Genomic DNA, 16,622 nt, shown 5'->3' with positions numbered 1-16,622 from the left:
GCTCCCGGTTAAATTTAAGAAATCCAACCGAAGTGTGTGTGCACACCACGTTGGGATACATAGGCTCTTGAAGGTTCCACACCAAACTCCTATTATGGCTTAATACCTGCAAAGCCTTAGGCTAGGCTTTATACACGGTAAGTGCTATATAAGAGCTGTCTATTTTTTTTTACGATAATGCATTCCTGCATTACTTATGTAATTTAAAAGTAAAGAATATGTTTGTGATTGCATTAATAACTCCCTGCACCCAACTGCCTGCCAAGCGCGAGGGCCATTTATTAAAATCTCTCCATCCGGAGAGCCCAACACGCGGTCTGGCACATAATGGCCGCGTTGTGAACACCTGTTGCGGGGACCTGCCTGCCGCTTCCCACCCCTCCCCGCACCCAAGCGAGACCCCAAGTTGACCTTTCACCCCTAAACCTTCCTCAGCCAGCGCAGCCAACCGCCGCCCAGTACACAGGCGCGAGAAGGCGGTGCCCAACTGACGGCAGCCCCGCCTTCCGGGCGTATAGACGTCACTGGACCGCGCCGCGCAATATCTGACGTGCCTGTGGCCCGCCTTCCGGAAGGAAACCCTGGCGGCTAACTATGGCGACGGTCGCGGAGCAGTGGGTGCTGGTGGAGATGGTACAGGCGCTCTACGAGGTGAGCTTGGCGGCCCCAGGGGTCCACGACCACACCCAGCCCTGGGGAAGTGGGACGTTTTGTGTGGAGTTTTGGTCTGAGGCCTGGGCGGGGCTGGCCCGGTTATGCCCGGACCCCCGGCGTCCCTCGCTGGAAAGGCTCATAGGCGCACACATTTCCCAGTGGCGGAATGTAGGGAGGCACGGGCGGGAGCCGGAGCCGGGGGGTCTTGTATTGCGCTGCTGCGAGCACGGAGCCCTCTCCAGGTCCTGCCCGGATACAGGAGAGAGGCTAGTCAAAAACAAGAGTTGGGACTGATGGTAAAACGGAGTGATGAAAGTAGAGTGGAAAATCTCAGTCTGGTGAGGTCCTAGGGAAGACAGGTTCTCGGAACTGTGGAGCAGGGAATAGGGAAAAGAATTGTAATAAGTTGGACTTTGTTTTTGTTGGGACGTGGGGTTAGAAAGGAAGCCGAATGATTTAGGTATGTGAAATAGTTTGTCATTCTTCCGCCTACGTCCCATTTTCTGTCTTGTAAAGATACAACTATTTTAGTAAACTTTTAAAGAAAGACCAGTTAGGAGCTTTTTTGAAAGGTAATATAAAATTTAAATGTCAGTCTTGGAGAATGTTCATTCATTTGACATTTAGTGAGTTTCCATGCATTGTGCAATGGAACTTTCTGCGTGTTCTCTGAGCTGTTCAGTACAGTAGACCACTAACCACATGTGGCAGTTAAGCACTTGAAACGAGGCTAGTGCAACTGAGGGGCTGAATTTTTCGTTTAATTTAATTTAGATGTGTATTTAAATAGTTGAATGGTGCTAGTGACTACAGTATTGGACAGCAGAGATCTAGATGCTAGGAATAGTGCAATGAGGGAACAGGTAAAAGTCCCTGTGCTTACAAAGCTTACATTCACTTAAAGTGAATCTGTTTTCTTTTGATAATTTTCTTAAAACTTAATATAGCGCTTACTGGTAAGGGTGATGATGCAAGATGTATTATTGCAAAACCCATCAGGACTTTTTGGAAAAAAAAACAGAGCAAATAGAGCCTAGGTGATGTCCAACCTTAGGTAGATTATAGTGACTAAGAAGAACCACTAAAATTTAAGATTTCCTTTTTTCTTTTTTAGAAATGAATAATTTCTACTATATATTGTTGCTGCCTTTTTGAAGACTGCCCTTTGACTATGTAACTTCTCATACCCTGGTATTGACCATGAGTGAGACTTGAGAGAAGGTCTCCTTGATGTAACGTTTCCTAGGGAAGAAAAGAAGCCACATTTGTGATTTTTATTAATTCAGTAGACATTTCAATTTTTCTTAGGATTTCTTTGTGGAGTGGAATGTTTAGTGACTTGGACTTAATGTTTGTCAACTATAATCCAATTATTGATAAAACTAAAAGGATTTTTTTAGTAGAGTCCTCATTCTTAAATGAATTATAGTCAGGAGGGATCAGCAAATTTTAAAAATAGTCTTAGATTTCTTGTTTTGCTTCTAATTTCTGTGCACAGTGTATGCAGAATTTGAGGAGTCTTGCTGTGTACCCATACATATGTAGCATGTATGTAGTTTTAAAGTTATTTGTCCAATGACCTGAAAGTTTATTTATGAAATTGCCAGCAGTTTCCCTGATCCCCCCTTCTGAACTTTTTTAACTGTTGTGAATCATCATTGCTTTCTTTTTGTCTAATGTTTGAAAATAATTTGTATTTACGTTTCTAAATACCTCTTTTTTTTTTAACATCTTTATTGGAGTATAATTGCTTTACAGTGGTGTTAGTTTCTGCTTTATAACAAAGTGAATCAGCTGTACATGTACATATATCCCCATATCTCTTCCCTCTTGCATAAATACCTCTTTTAAATGACTTTCCGATGACAACCTATTGGAATGTAGCACCCCATAACTGACTTATGGAGGTTTAGTTGGTATCTGGAATCTTTTATATGCACTTACTGTATCTAGTTGTGTAAGACATAAAAGTCAGCCTGGCTTTTATCCTGGAAATGTACAGTTGAAAAGAAGACCTGATGCGGATAATTTCATTAAGGTACCTTTATGGATGTTGACATGGAAAACACTACATACTTTGGGGGAACTGGTAGAAAAGAGACCTGCTATTTCTTTAAACACTTATAAAGTCTTCTTTTCTCTGCCACATTCCAAGGAGAACTTAAAGAGGCCTATTGGGGATACAGGAAATATAGTAAATTGTGCAAAAGTCTTTGAGAATTATGGTGTCCAAATAATTCTCAATTTATCCATGGTATGTGGGGGTTGTAGAAGGCTTGTGAAGCTGCGATGTTTGTTACAGTTATTTCTCACCAGTAAAAATATAAATTACCTGAAGGATCTGATAGTTGATATTGTTAGACTATTGGAATTCTGTGTCAGATTTAATTTTTAAAATTAATTTTTATTCCTAACACTGCAGTTTTAGAGATTTTTCATGTAGGAGAAATTGCCTTCTGTTAGAAATGGGAAAACGAATGAGTAGACGTGAAGTGAGCTTTGAAAGTAAATTTTAAGAAGTAATAAATAGGTATAAAGGTCATGGGAGCAGTATATGCAGATGAATTAAATTTTATGTGCAGGTTTTGGAAATGTTTATTTCACTTCTTGTTATGCTTTTGCTTTTGACTCACTCCTAGGCTCCTGCTTATCATCTTATTTTGGAAGGAATTTTAATACTCTGGATAATCAGACTTCTTTTCTCTAAAACTTACAAGTTACAAGAACGATCTGATCTTACAGTCAAGGTAAGAAGTTAAATCTCTATTTTATTATTCGGTGTATGATTATAGTTGCTACATCTTTCGAAACAAGACTTGTGGTGGCTCAACTATAAATGTTAAAATATTTTCTGGAATGTAAGGAAATCAGGGTAAGCAAAATACGGGGAAGCCAGGGATAAAGTGAATACACAAAGGAGTACCATGTTACAGGCCTTTTTACTTTGCTAGGAGTAAACAGCAGTCTGGGAACGTACTAGATGCTGGACGGGAAGCATGGATGCATGCTGGATTTCAAATGTCCGTATACAAGAAGGATTACATGAGTTGCTCAGGAAAAGCACCACTATTTCTGAAGCCTGAATGAAAGTTTCCCCTGTGGTCTTTATAAAGGAAATTCAGAGTTAGAAAGAATCCTCCCCATCCCACTGCTCTCCACCTTCCCACCCCAAATCAAATTTTGATGTGTTCTATATGGTAAGGGACCCAGCTCAAGCCCAAGCTAGGCAAACCTTAGGAAGCAGAAGTGTCGAGAGGACTTGCAGTCCTGACCACTTCGAGTCTGTTAGTACGAGGGACCAAGGGGTTTGTGGAATCCCCTACCTTCTCACGCAGGTAGGAAGACTTAGTAACTGTGCCCTGGGTGTGAGAGGAAGAGCAGTTTTGACTGCAGTGTGGTTTCTGTAACTTGGATTGTTTCCTTATCCAGCCTCTGTAGCAATGTGCCAGAATACTACTTAGGGATACAGAGATGGTGAGAGATGTTTTCCCACAAAAATGCCTGAAACTTTGGTTCACAAGGCAGCATTGAGTGTGGCACAATGATGGAGTACTGCTCTTTTCTGGAGCATTCACAGAAGGAAGTGCAAGTGGAATGGAATTACAGCAATGTGGCGATTGTTCCCCTGGTTTCACTGGCTGCCCCTGCTGTCCTGATCATTAATATTTGTCGTGAGATGGTCAGGCAGTATCCCCCCTAGAGGATAGGGGATATGCAACAAATGGTTCTTAGGGCACATAAGTTTTCGAAACCTGGGTAAAGAAGACTAAAGAGGTGTCTCATTGCATGATTTCTTGTAACCTTTAATATGCCAGTGGATATTTGAACCGCTGTTTGGAGAACTGCCATAAACTTGACCATAGATCCCCACCCCCGCCCTTTTTTTTATGAATACCTGTGGGATTAGTGTGCCTTAGAACACTCTTTTGATAGTATTGCAGTAAGATTGGGCTATCTGGGCCAGAAATCCTGTCTCTACTTTTTTCCCTTGGTATTTAGGAGCTCCACGTGAATGATTATGAGGCCATGGAATAGATTTATAGCCCAACTTTTTAAGGGGTTGATCATTCCTAATATTCTTAGTTTAAGTTTAGACAAGTCAATCCACACAAATATGCATTTTAAAAGAAGGATACTGAAACATAATTTTAGGATAACCCTCTAAAAGCAGAACTTACCTAGAGCAAGATTCAGTAATCACTGACATCTTACCCTAAAAGCTGTGGAAGAAAAAAAAAACTTTATGAGTGTTTCTAAACCTTAACTTATGGCAGCAAAGAAGAAATACCTTCTCGGTTTTATAGGTCTGCAGAGTCTCTTTTTTTATTATTTATTTATTTATTTATTTTATTTTGGCTATGTTGGGTCTTCGTTGCTGAGCGTGGGCTTGCTCTAGTTGCAGCGAGTGGGGGCTACTCTTCGTTGAGGTGCTTAGGCTTCTCATTATGGTGGCTTCTGTTGTTGCGGAGCACGGGCTCTAGGTGTGCGGGCTTCAGTAGTTGTGGCAGGCAGGCTCAGTTGCTGTGGCTCACGCGCTGTAGAGTACAGCCTCAATAGTTATGGTGCACAGGCTTAGTTGCTCTGCAGCATGTGGAATCTTCCCGGACCAGCGCTTGAACCCATATCCCCTGCATTGGCAAGCGGATTCTAAACCACTGCACCACCAAGGAAGTCCCCTGCAGAGACTCTTGAATACCAGGCAATCCTGAGTTGATTCTCAAATCTGTCTTTGTGGTAGCAAGTGGACAGTGTGCATGATACATACTTCAGGCTTGTTCAGGCTGCTGTTCTGTGCAGTCATTGGCAGAAATAGATGAGGAATTTATTGACTGATTTATTCAGCCAGCATTTTTGAGTGCCTGAGCATCAGGTGAATATGCTCCTAGCCATGCCCTAGAATTGCCTGTTAGGAGAAAAATGCACAGAAGCATTTAACAGGAGTGTGAAAATAGGAGTATTGAGAGTGGGCCTATGTAAGGCAAGATTTGCTGTGGCTGTCATGTTCATCAGGTGCCTCATCTCATCCTGTACATCCAGACTACATTTGCAAAATTACATTGTTTTCTAGTTCAAGAAAGGGTAAGAAACTCAAAATAGTCAAAATACTTGGAATGCATGAAATAACAGGTAAAAGGAATAAAGTAGTTTTTTATGAGAAATTTCCAAACAACTAAATCCTGTTACAATAATTATTATGAGAGTCTTTTGGTATATTTCAGTTACTTCTGAATCCTTGCCAATGGCTTGTAGAAACAGTGCTTTGTAGTCTAGTTGATCCCTTCCTGTGACAGCCATGCCTGTAAGAACTTAAGGCATGGCTGTCTGTCATATCTTGCAGTAGAGGCTGAGCTCCCTTACCTGCAGTCATGCCTCTCACCTTTGTGTTACAGACTTTTAGTTTTATCATCAGTAGCAGTTATACTTCCTACTTCCCACAGTGAAAAATCCTGAACATAGAAATAAAATTTTTAAGAAATTTCCAGTCAGCCACAAAGCTTCATGGAAAAAGAACCTTTAGCCTGAGATAAGGAAAGAGGTGAGGGGTTAAGTGCACAAAACTCAATAGTGATTCTGTGTCATTTCAAGGCACAGCAGCTGGACGTCTGTGTCTAGCAGTGTGTTCATTATGATGGTTCCATTACAACAAACAGTTTAGATACCGCTAGAGTTGCTGTCCAGTAAGTAGCACTGCACTGTATTTTAACTGCTTTTCTCCTGTAGGAAAAGGAAGAATTGATTGAAGAGTGGCAACCAGAACCTCTTGTTCCTCCTGTCTCAAAAGACCATCCTGCTCTCAACTACAACATCGTTTCAGGGTAAATTGGTTTTGCTAGTCAAGGGCTTATATTTGGTTTCCTGTAGGTAAACTCAACAAAGTATACAGTGGTTTATATAGTATTCCTTTTTTTTTAACTGATGTAAGACTTTTAGAAATTTCTGGAGATCAGAAACTTTTTTAATAGTCTCCAATTTGGGTTTCCAAGTTTGTCCCTTTTTAAAAATATATATATATATTTTTAAAAGCAGGGGCTTCCCTGGTGGCACAGTGGTTGAGAGCGCCTGCCGATGCAGGGGACACGGGTTCATGCCCCGGTCCAGGAAGATCCCACATGCCGCGGAGCGGCTGGGCCCATGAGCCATGGCCGCTGAGCCTGCGTGTCCGGAGCCTGTGCTCCACAACGGGAGAGGCCACAGCAGTGAGAGGCCCGCGTACTGCAAAAAAAAAAAAAAAAAAAAGTAATACACACACATAATATTTCAAATGGGAAGACAGTTAAAATGAAAAACAGCATTCCTACTTTTTCCCACCTGGATTGTTTCTGATTTTAGATCTGTTGAAGTTTACCTTCATAACTAGATATTAGCAGTATGCTTACATTACTGTTTCTTGATTGATTAATGATAGGCAGTGCCTGTTGACTTTCACAATATGAATTATGAAACCAGCTCACTTATGCTACCTACCTCCTGGCTTCCAATGTTTTATTTTTATTTTTATTTCTTAAATTTTAAGTATACAGAAAATATCAGTCACATACGTATCTACCACCCAGAAGTAATAGGTATTAACATTTTGCTATCTTTACTTTAAATCTATTTTTTAAAAGAAATAAAGCATTAGAAATGCAGTTGACCCTTGAACAGTATGGGGGTTAGGGGCCCTGACCCTCTGGGCAGTCAAAAACCTGCATATAAATTAGAGTCAGCCCTCCAGATACCCAGTTCCTCTAAATATGTGGTTCTACATCCATGGATTCAACCAACCGTGGATCATGTAGTACAGTAGTATCTACTGTTGAAAAAAATCTGTGTATAAGTGGACCTGCACAGTTCAAACCCATGTTGTTCAGTGGTCAATTGTATCACTAAAGAAATCCCTTCCCATCTATCACTTACTCTTGCCTCCCAGGCAAGATAACCACCATCTTGAAGTTGGTAGATGTTTTTCCTTTGCTTATATTTATACGTTTGCCACAGCATGCCTGTTGCCATGAAAGTGTTTAGTATTCTATTTTAAAATATGATGTAGGATATTCTCCTGAGTATGTCCTTCTACTTCTGGTCTGATCTGAGAGAGGCTTGTATTCTTCACTTTCGCGAATTTCTTTGGTCTCATGAAAGTTTTACTTCTCCTGAAATCAGACTGACCAATCATTAATGTTATGGTTATAAAATCCTTCCTACCACAAAGGTCTAATTTGCCTGTTTTCCGTATGACAGTCAGTTGTCCCAACATTATTAGTTGAATAGTCCATTTTTTACCTACTGATTGGAAATTTCCCTTCTTTCATATGTCAAGTTCCCTTATAAAGGATCTGTTTCTGGCTTTATTTCTATTCTTTTGGTATATTTATCTCTCCCTGTGCCAGAACCTCACTTATACCACAGCTTAATAATAGGCCTTGACTAGAGTGAGTCCTTCACCTCCTTGTTCTTCACAATTGTCTAGGCTATCCTTGACTCTTCACTATGAGTTTAGGTTTAGCTGATCAGATTTGACCAGAAAATGGGTTTGGGTTTGTGACTAGTAATGCATTGAATTTATGGATTAATTTGGAGAGAATTGGTATATTGCTAATACTGAATCTCTTCACCACGTACCTTGTGTGTCACTTGTATACTTAGGTCTTTTATGTCTCTGAGAGAAGTTGCATAACATTCTTCATAGAGATTTTGCTTAACTTTTTTTTTGCTACTTTTTATTTGGAAATAATAGTAGATTCACATGCAGTTGTAAGAATACAGAGAGATTTCATATACCCTTCGTCAGTTTCCCCCAATGGTAACATCTTGCTTAACTATAGTACAGTATCACAACCAGGAAATTAACATTGCATATCTTTTAATAGCTTCGTCTCTGGGTTCCAGAGAGTTTTCACTTCTGTCATGAAGCGTCATTTTCTTCTTGTTTCTGTGTTATTGCACTTGCTAGGATACCTACCATGCAGTGTTGAATAGGAGTGGTAACAAGGGCCTCTGTATCCTGTTCCTGATGGCTTTTAAGGGATAACCTGTATGGTGTTACAAGCCTTCCTTTCTCTTCCTAGTTTGCTAAGGGAACTTTTTGTTAGTTTTAAAGTCAGTATTAAATTTTATTAAATTTTTTCTTTATCTATTGAGATGGTTGTGACTTTTCTTCTCTAATCCATTACTATATTAAATTGTACTGATTGATTTTTTTACATTAATTAAGCATATACATAAATTTTTATGAGAAAAATTGCAAGCAACCATGCCACTCATCCTCACCCCAGATTCCAGCTCTGTAGACTTGCAGAAAGATGGGAGATTTACTCTCTGGAAAGGCTAAATATAAATTGAAAGTCCTAAGAATGTGTGAGGAGGTGAGTGCCATTCTAAAAACAGAAAGCAAGTATATAATGAATAATGGGATGCTAATCCCGTTTCCTCCAACTCAGCTTTCAGAAAGTTGGAAACCAGATTTATATCCTCATATACACCTCACTGGAGGATTCCTCTCTGGTGAAACTCAGAGTCAAGAGAGTAAAAACAGAAAATTTTGAGTTTGCGGTCTCCACAGATGAATAAACAAGTCTATGTCTCATTATCATAGAGTGAAGCCCACCATCAGTCAAGAAGCCAAGCCCATTTACACAGTGCTTGCAATTAGCATTTCAGTGTCTTATTCTTAAAAATGGGTGGACAACCTTAAATTATGGTCCACTGATTTTCAACAGAATGCCAAGACAATTCAGTGGGAAAAGAATACTCTTTTTAACAGATTGTGATGGGACAACGGGATATACACATGTAAAAGAATGATGATGGACCCTGACCTCACACCATGTGTAAAAATTAGCTCAAAATTAATCATGGGCTTAAGTTTAAGAGCAAAAACTATAAGTTCTTAGTTTAGAAGAAAGAAAACAAGAGAGTAAATCTTCATAATCTTGGATTGGCCAGAGATTTTTAGATATGACACAAAAGCACAAGCAGCAAAAGAAAAAATAGACAAACTGGACTTCATTAAAATTGAAAACATTTGTGCTTCAAAGCCCATTACTAGAGAAATGATACAAAACCCCACAAAATGGAAGAAAATATTTTCAAGTCACATATTTGTTAAGGGGCTAGTATCCAAAATATTAAATATATAAAAAGAACTCTTACAACTCAGTGATAAACCCTATTTAAACATGACTATTTGGTTAATTTTTATTAATTGTTGGATTTTTTTTTTTTTTGCTAATATTTGTTATTTTTAGCATCAGTATTGAAAAATGAGTTTAGTCTTTTTCTTTTCCCTTACTGTGCTGGCCCAGCTTTGGTATCAGAGGTATATTAGTCTTACAGTTTTCCTGGCAGCACTATTTGTTGTTTGTTCTGTTGAGCATATATTTTTAATCATGAATTTAATGTCTTCAGTGAGTTTTTAAAGCTGTTCATATTTCCTTTTTGAGTAAGTTTTGGTTACTGCCATTTAGTAATCGTTCATTTCTTCTTTTGTTTTCAAATGCATTGGCATGAAGTAATTCATAGGATTCGTATAACTTTGTATATAGATATATATAACAACACATCTATGGATTTGTGTCTCCATTGCAGGCATTTGTGTCTCCTTTCTCACTCAAATTTGCCAAAGGTTTATCCTCTGGTTTAGTTGAGTCTCTGTTTTATTTTCTTCATTTTGGGCCTTTCCTGCAAAGGCATTGACTCTCCCTTCAGCACCGCTCTCATCAGCACCCATGTAAGGCAGCATTCTCATTTGCTTTATTATTTCCTTCATCCCCAGCACCTGCATCTGTTCTCCTCCCCAGTAAGGTATCCCACTGTAATACGTGTATTTTGCTTTCTTTTATTATTTTATGTTATTAAAGTCATATATGTTATTGTTTTTATTACGTATGTATGCTTGAAACCATGTAATCTTAATGTTTTATGAAAGTTTTTAATTTTGTGCTCTAGACTTCATTCTGGTTTTTTTCTTACAAGTTGTTTACTCAGCACTTATTTTTCAACAAATATTTGAGTGCCTACCATGTTTAAGGAATGTGCTGATGAGCATGTGCGATAAATCAAAATCTTAGTTCTCTTGGGGCAGGCTGACCAAGAATGAAATAAATACAATGTTAGCTGGTGTTGAGCAGTATGAAGAAATATCAAGCAGGGCAGAGAGGTGGAATTGCTAGATGGACTTCCTGTTCATTTCTTCCAACTGCTACATATTATTCTGTTGTGTATGGCCACGATGTTTTACTTAGTGATGGGTAAATTTAATGATTTTCCTCATGATGGATACCTAAGCTACCCCCACTCCCCACTGCCACAAAAAAACCTGGTGATTAAACCTGATTAATGTCCTCTTGTGGACCTGTCTGAGTCTCTCTAGGGGTGTGGGACCAGAAATTGGGTACTACTCTATATGCCTGTCTCATTTCCCTTTGGGACTTTCCTACATTGTGATTCTCCTGAGTTAGTATATGGGCGTTCAGTTTCCCACAGCTGTGTTTGGTAACATTGTTTTATTTTGCATTTCTCTGATTATTTGAGCCTTTAAGTATCATTTGATCTACTTATTATTAGCTGCTGGGGTTTTTCCCCCTGTGAATGCCTCTTCATATCTTTTAGTTCTTCTTCTCCTTGATTCCCAGTCTATCTTTCGATTATCAAGAGTCCCCAGTATTGTGTAGCTTTTAATCCTTGGTCAGTTTTTGAGTAGTAGTCTATTACAATGAGTCTAAGAAACTTTTTTTTTCCGATTTTAAGATCTCTGAAACATGTATGAATCTTACAGCTGCTGAGAGTCATTGTCAGCTGGGAGCAGGTGAGGGTATCATTTCTTGCACACTGATGAACTTGGTCATGGCTATGCTTACTGCCAGCACCTCAGTTGAGTTTTGTGCACTGCTTGTAAGTAAATCAGCTGATGGAAGGAGAAATGGCCAGATTCCTCCAGAGAGTTGAACAGAGGCTACTGGGACTAAGGCTTTGAACATTCCTTTGTCAAACTCCTACTGCCTTTGGGTAATAACAGTTTACTTTCTAGAAACGTGATTCAACTGCATAAAGATGAAACTAAGAGTTTAGTCCAGTAGGAAAGTTCCAGCATCAAACTTAGAGAATGGGTGATACTGACTTGTCAAGTAATCCCAGAGGTGATAGCAGAGCATCCTCCTAAGCAATGCCAGGATCCTTCTGTCAGCAGGGAGCAGAATATGTTAGCAGGGAGTATGAATACCCATGGTATCCATTACGTAGCAGAGAGCAGACAGAACTGCTGACTAGAAGTTACGAATGTCTTACCTGATTGATCTTGCTTATATTTTTCTTTTCATAGATACAAAAGTAGAATGACAAAAATCTGTGTCAAGATAGCCCTTTCATTAAATATGAACTAAAATATAAATGATAAGAAAACATCATTGCATTTTATTTTATTTTTTTCATTTTTGGCTGTGTTGCGTCTTCATTGCTGCATGCATGCTTTTCTCTAGTTGCGGCGAGTGGGGGCTACTCTTCGTAGCAGTGCATGGGCTTCTCATTGCAGTGGCTTCTCATCGTGGAGCATAGGCTCTAGGCACGCAGGCTTCAGTAGTTATCCCACACGGGCTCAGTAGTTGTGGCTTATGGTCTCTAGAGCGCAGGCTCAGTGATTGTGGCATATGGGCTTAGCTGCTCTGTGGCATGTGGGATTTTCCTGGACCAGGGCTTGAACCCATGTACCCTGCATTGGTGGGCAGATTCTTAACCACTGCACCACCAGGGAAGTCCCTGCATCATTGCATTTTACTTGGCTGTGTCTTTCCTCCTTAGTGATAGATAAAATACAGTCGATGCCATCTTAGATTCATGAAATCTAGTAAATCTCTTTATCACCCGTCTGTTAATTTTGTCTTTGGTATCTTCATTGAACCAGAATTCTAAATTTGGACTTGGTCATATTCATCCATTTTCGCCTCATGGTTTGTGTGTTTGCATACTTGTTTTAGAAATATTTCCTATTCCAAGGTCACGAAGACCTTCTAAATTTTCCTCTGTTCCAAAATACTTTTTAGTTTTTTTTTAATATGTGTGGAATTCATCTTTGAATATGGTAATTCAATTTTATTTTTCTCCATAGAGAAAGAAATATGTGTAACTTAGTAGTTAGTGGGGGCAACTGATGTCATTTGCCGTATATTTATATATAGGCACACCTCATTTTATTGCACTTCACTTTATTGCACTCCCATAGATACTGCCCTTTTTACAAATTAAAGGTTTCTGGCAACCCTGTGTTGTCAGAAGATGGTTATCATTTGTTAGCAATAAAGTATCTTTTAAAAATTAGAAAAAAGGAAGACCTTCAAGATGGTGGAGGAGGAAGATGTGGAGATCACCTTCCTCCCCACAAATACATCAGAAATACATGTACATGTGGAACATCCCCTACAGAACACCTACTGAATGCTGGCAGAAGACCTCAGACCTCCCAAAAGGCAAGAAACTCCCCACGTACCTGGGTAGGGCAAAAGAAAAAACAGAGACAAAAGAATAGGGACGGGACATGCATCTCTGGGAGGGAGCTGTGAAGGCGGGAAAGTTTCCACACACTAGGAAGACCCTTCACTGATGGAGACAGTGGGTGGCGGGGAGGAAGCTTTGGAGCCACGGAGGAGAGTGCAGCAACAGGGGTGCAGAGAGCAAAGTGGAGAGATTCCCACACAGAGGATCGGTGCCAACCAGCACTTAGAGGTTGAGAGCAGCACTGAGAGGCTTGTCCGCTCACGCGCCTGGGCGGGTGGGGGCTGGGAGCTGAGGATCTGGCTTAGGAGGTCAGATCCCAGGGAGAGGACTAGGGTTGGCAGCGTGAACACAGCCTGAAGGGGGCTAGTGCGCCACAGTTGGGAGGGAGTCCAGGAAAAAGTCTGGAACTGCCTAAGAGGCAAGAGACCATTGTTTCGGGGAGCGTGAGGAGAGGGGATTCAGAGCACCACCTAAACAAGCTGCAGAGACGGGCACGAGCCGCGACTGTCAGCGTGGACATCAGAGACGGGCATGAGATGCTAAGGCTGCTGCTGCAGCCACCAAGAAGCCTGTGTGCAAGCACACGTTACTATCAACACCTTCCCTCCCAGGAGCCTGTGCAGCCCGCCAGTGCCAGGGCCCTGTGATCCAGGGACAACTACCCCGGGAGAACACACAGTGCGCCTCAGCCTGTTGCAACAGCATGCTGGCCTCTGTCACCTCAGGCTCGCCCCGCATTCCATACCCCTCCGTCCCCCCGGCATGAGTGAGCCAGAGCCCCCTAATCAGCTGCTACTTTACCCCGTCCTGTCTAAGCAAAGAACAGACACCCTCAGGTGACCTACATGCAGAGGCGGGGCCAAATCCAAAGCTAAACCCTGGGAGCTGTGCGAACAAAGAAGAGAAAAGGAAATCTCTCCCAGCAGCCTCAGGAGCAGCAGATTAAATCTCCACAATCAACTTAATGTACCCTGCATCTCTGGAATACCAAATAATAGATCATCACAGAATTCAGGTGGTGGACTTTGTGTAATTTTTTCTGTATATCTTTGCTTTTATCATTTGTCCTAGGGTTCCAGCTGTCCATTTTTTATTTTTTTGTTTGTTTTCCTTTTATTATAGTTTTTAGTGCTTGTTATCATTGGTGGTTTTCTTTTTTGGTTTGGTTGCTCTCTTTCATTTTTTTTATTATTATTTTTAATTTTTTAATTTTTAATATTTTTTTAATAACGTTTTTTTCCCCTTTTTTTCTCCCTTTTCTTCTGAGCCGTATGGCTGACAGGGTCTTGGTGCTCCGGCCGTGTGTCGGGCCTGTGCCTCTGAGGTGGGAGAGCCGAGTTCAGGACATTGGTCCACCAAAGACCTCCTGGCTCCACATAATATCAAACAGCGAAAGCTCTCCCAGAGATCTCCATCTCAGTGCTAAGACCCAGCTCCACTCAGTGACTAGCAAGCTACAGTGCTGGACACCCTATGCCAAACAGCTAGCAAGACAGGAACACAACCCCACCCATTAGAGAGGCTGCCTAAAATCATAATAAGGTCACAGACACCCCAAAACATACCACCGGACGTGGTCCTGCCCACCAGAAAGACAGGATCCAGCCTCATCCACCGGAACACAGGCACCAGTCCCCTCCACCAGGAAGCCTACACAACCCATGGAACCAGCCTTACCCACTGGGGGCAGACACCAGAAACAACAGGAACTATGAACCTGCAGGCTGTGAAAAGGAGACCCCAAACACAGTAAGTTAAGCAAAATGAAAAGACAGAGAAACACACAGCAGATGAAGGAGCAAAGTAAAAACCCACCAGACCAAACAAATGAAGAGGAACTAGGCAGTCTACCTAAAAAAATCAGAGTAATGATAGTAAATATGATCCAACATCTTGGAAATAGAATGGAGAAAATACAAGAAATGTTTACCAAGGACCTAGAAGAAGTAAAGAGCAAACAATGATGAACAACACAATAAATGACATTAAAAATTCTCTAGAAGGAATCAATAGCAGAAAAACTGAGGCAGAAGAACGGATAAGTGACCTGGAAGATAAAATAGTGGAAATAACTACCGCGGAGCAGAATAAAGAAAAAATAATGAAAAGAATTGAGGACAGGCTCAGAGACCTCTCGGACAACATTAAAGGCACCAACATTCAAATTATAGGGGTCCCAGAAGAAGAAGTTAAAAAGAAGGGGACCGAGAAAATATTTGAAGGGATTATATTTGAAAATTTCCCTAATATGGGAAAGGAAATTGTCAGTCAAGTCCAGGAAGTACAGAGAGTCCCATACAGGATAAATCCAAGGAGAAACACACCAAGACACATATTAATCAAACTATCAAAAATTAAATACAAAGAAAAAATATTAAAAGCAGCAAGGGAAAAACAACAAATAACATACAAGGGAATCCCCATAAGGTTAACAGCTGATCTTTCAGCAGAAACTCTGCAAGCCAGAAGGGAGTGACAGAACATATTTAAAATGATGAAAGGGAAAAATCCACAATGAAGATTACTCTACCCAGCAAGGATCTCATTCAGATTCAACGGAGAAATTAAAACCTTTACAGACAAGCAAAAGCTAAGAGAATTCAGCACCACCAAACCAGCTTTACAACAGATGCTAAAGGAACTTCTCTAGGCAGGAAATACAAGAGAAGGAAAAGACCTACCATAACAAACCCAAAACAATTAAGAAAATGGTAATAGGAACATACGTATCAATAACTACCTTAAATGTGAATGGATTAAATGCTCCATCCAAAAGTCATAGACTGGCTGAATGGATACACAAACAATACCTGTATATATACTGTCTACAAGAGACCCACTTCAGACCTAGGGACACATACAGGCTGAAAGTGAGGGGATGTAAAAAGATATTCCATGCAAATGGAAATCGAAAGAAAGCTGGAGTAGCAATTCTCATGTCACACAAAGTAGACTTTAAAATAAAGACTATTACAAGAGACAAAGAAGGACACTACATAAAGATCAAGGGGTCAATCCAAGAAGAAGATATAACAATTGTAAATATTTATGCACCCACCTCAATACATAGGCAAATGCTAACAGACGTGAAACGGGAAATCGACAGTAACACGATCATAGTAGGGGACTTTAACACCCCACTTTCACCAATAGACAGATCATACAAAATGAAAATAAACACAAGCTTTAAATGATACATTAAACAAGATGGACTTAATTGATATAGGACTTGCCATCAAAACACAACAGAATACACTTTCTTCTCAAGTGCTCATGGAACATTTTACAGGATAGATCGTATCTTGTGTCTAGCCTTCGTAAATTTAAGAAAACTGAAATCATATCGAGTATCTTTTCCGACCACAATGCTATGAGACTAGATATCAATTACAGGAAAAAATCTATAAAAACTACAAACACATGGAGGCTAAACAATACACTACTAAATAACCAACAGATCACTGAATAAATCAAAGAGGAAATAAAAAGATACCTAGAAA

The 16,622-nt window shown here is 40.3% G+C and overlaps 1 protein-coding gene across 4 annotated transcripts in view; it reads left to right on the top strand.

Moving 5' to 3' along the window:
• The first annotated feature begins 560 nt into the window (after positions 1 to 560).
• The window catches only part of SPTLC1 (serine palmitoyltransferase long chain base subunit 1), a 74,815-nt gene continuing 58,753 nt past the window's right edge, over positions 561 to 16,622 (top strand). For all 4 annotated transcript variants that reach the window (XM_027092112.1, XM_027092111.1, XM_027092113.1 and 1 more), the window contains exons 1-3: positions 561 to 651; positions 3,294 to 3,401; positions 6,376 to 6,470. In XM_027092112.1, coding sequence (XP_026947913.1) covers positions 595 to 651; positions 3,294 to 3,401; positions 6,376 to 6,470 — 260 coding nt within the window. In that variant the 5' untranslated portion in view covers positions 561 to 594. The remainder of the gene's footprint in view (positions 652 to 3,293; positions 3,402 to 6,375; positions 6,471 to 16,622) is intronic.

The sequence above is a fragment of the Aethalodelphis obliquidens genome, unplaced genomic scaffold (assembly GCF_003676395.1).
Source record: "Aethalodelphis obliquidens isolate GAN/ISIS:26980383/991018 unplaced genomic scaffold, ASM367639v1 scaffold74, whole genome shotgun sequence".
NCBI lineage: Eukaryota > Metazoa > Chordata > Mammalia > Artiodactyla > Delphinidae > Aethalodelphis > Aethalodelphis obliquidens.
Note: the sequence above shows the minus strand (reverse complement) of the source record. Positions and strands in the feature narration are given on the sequence as shown.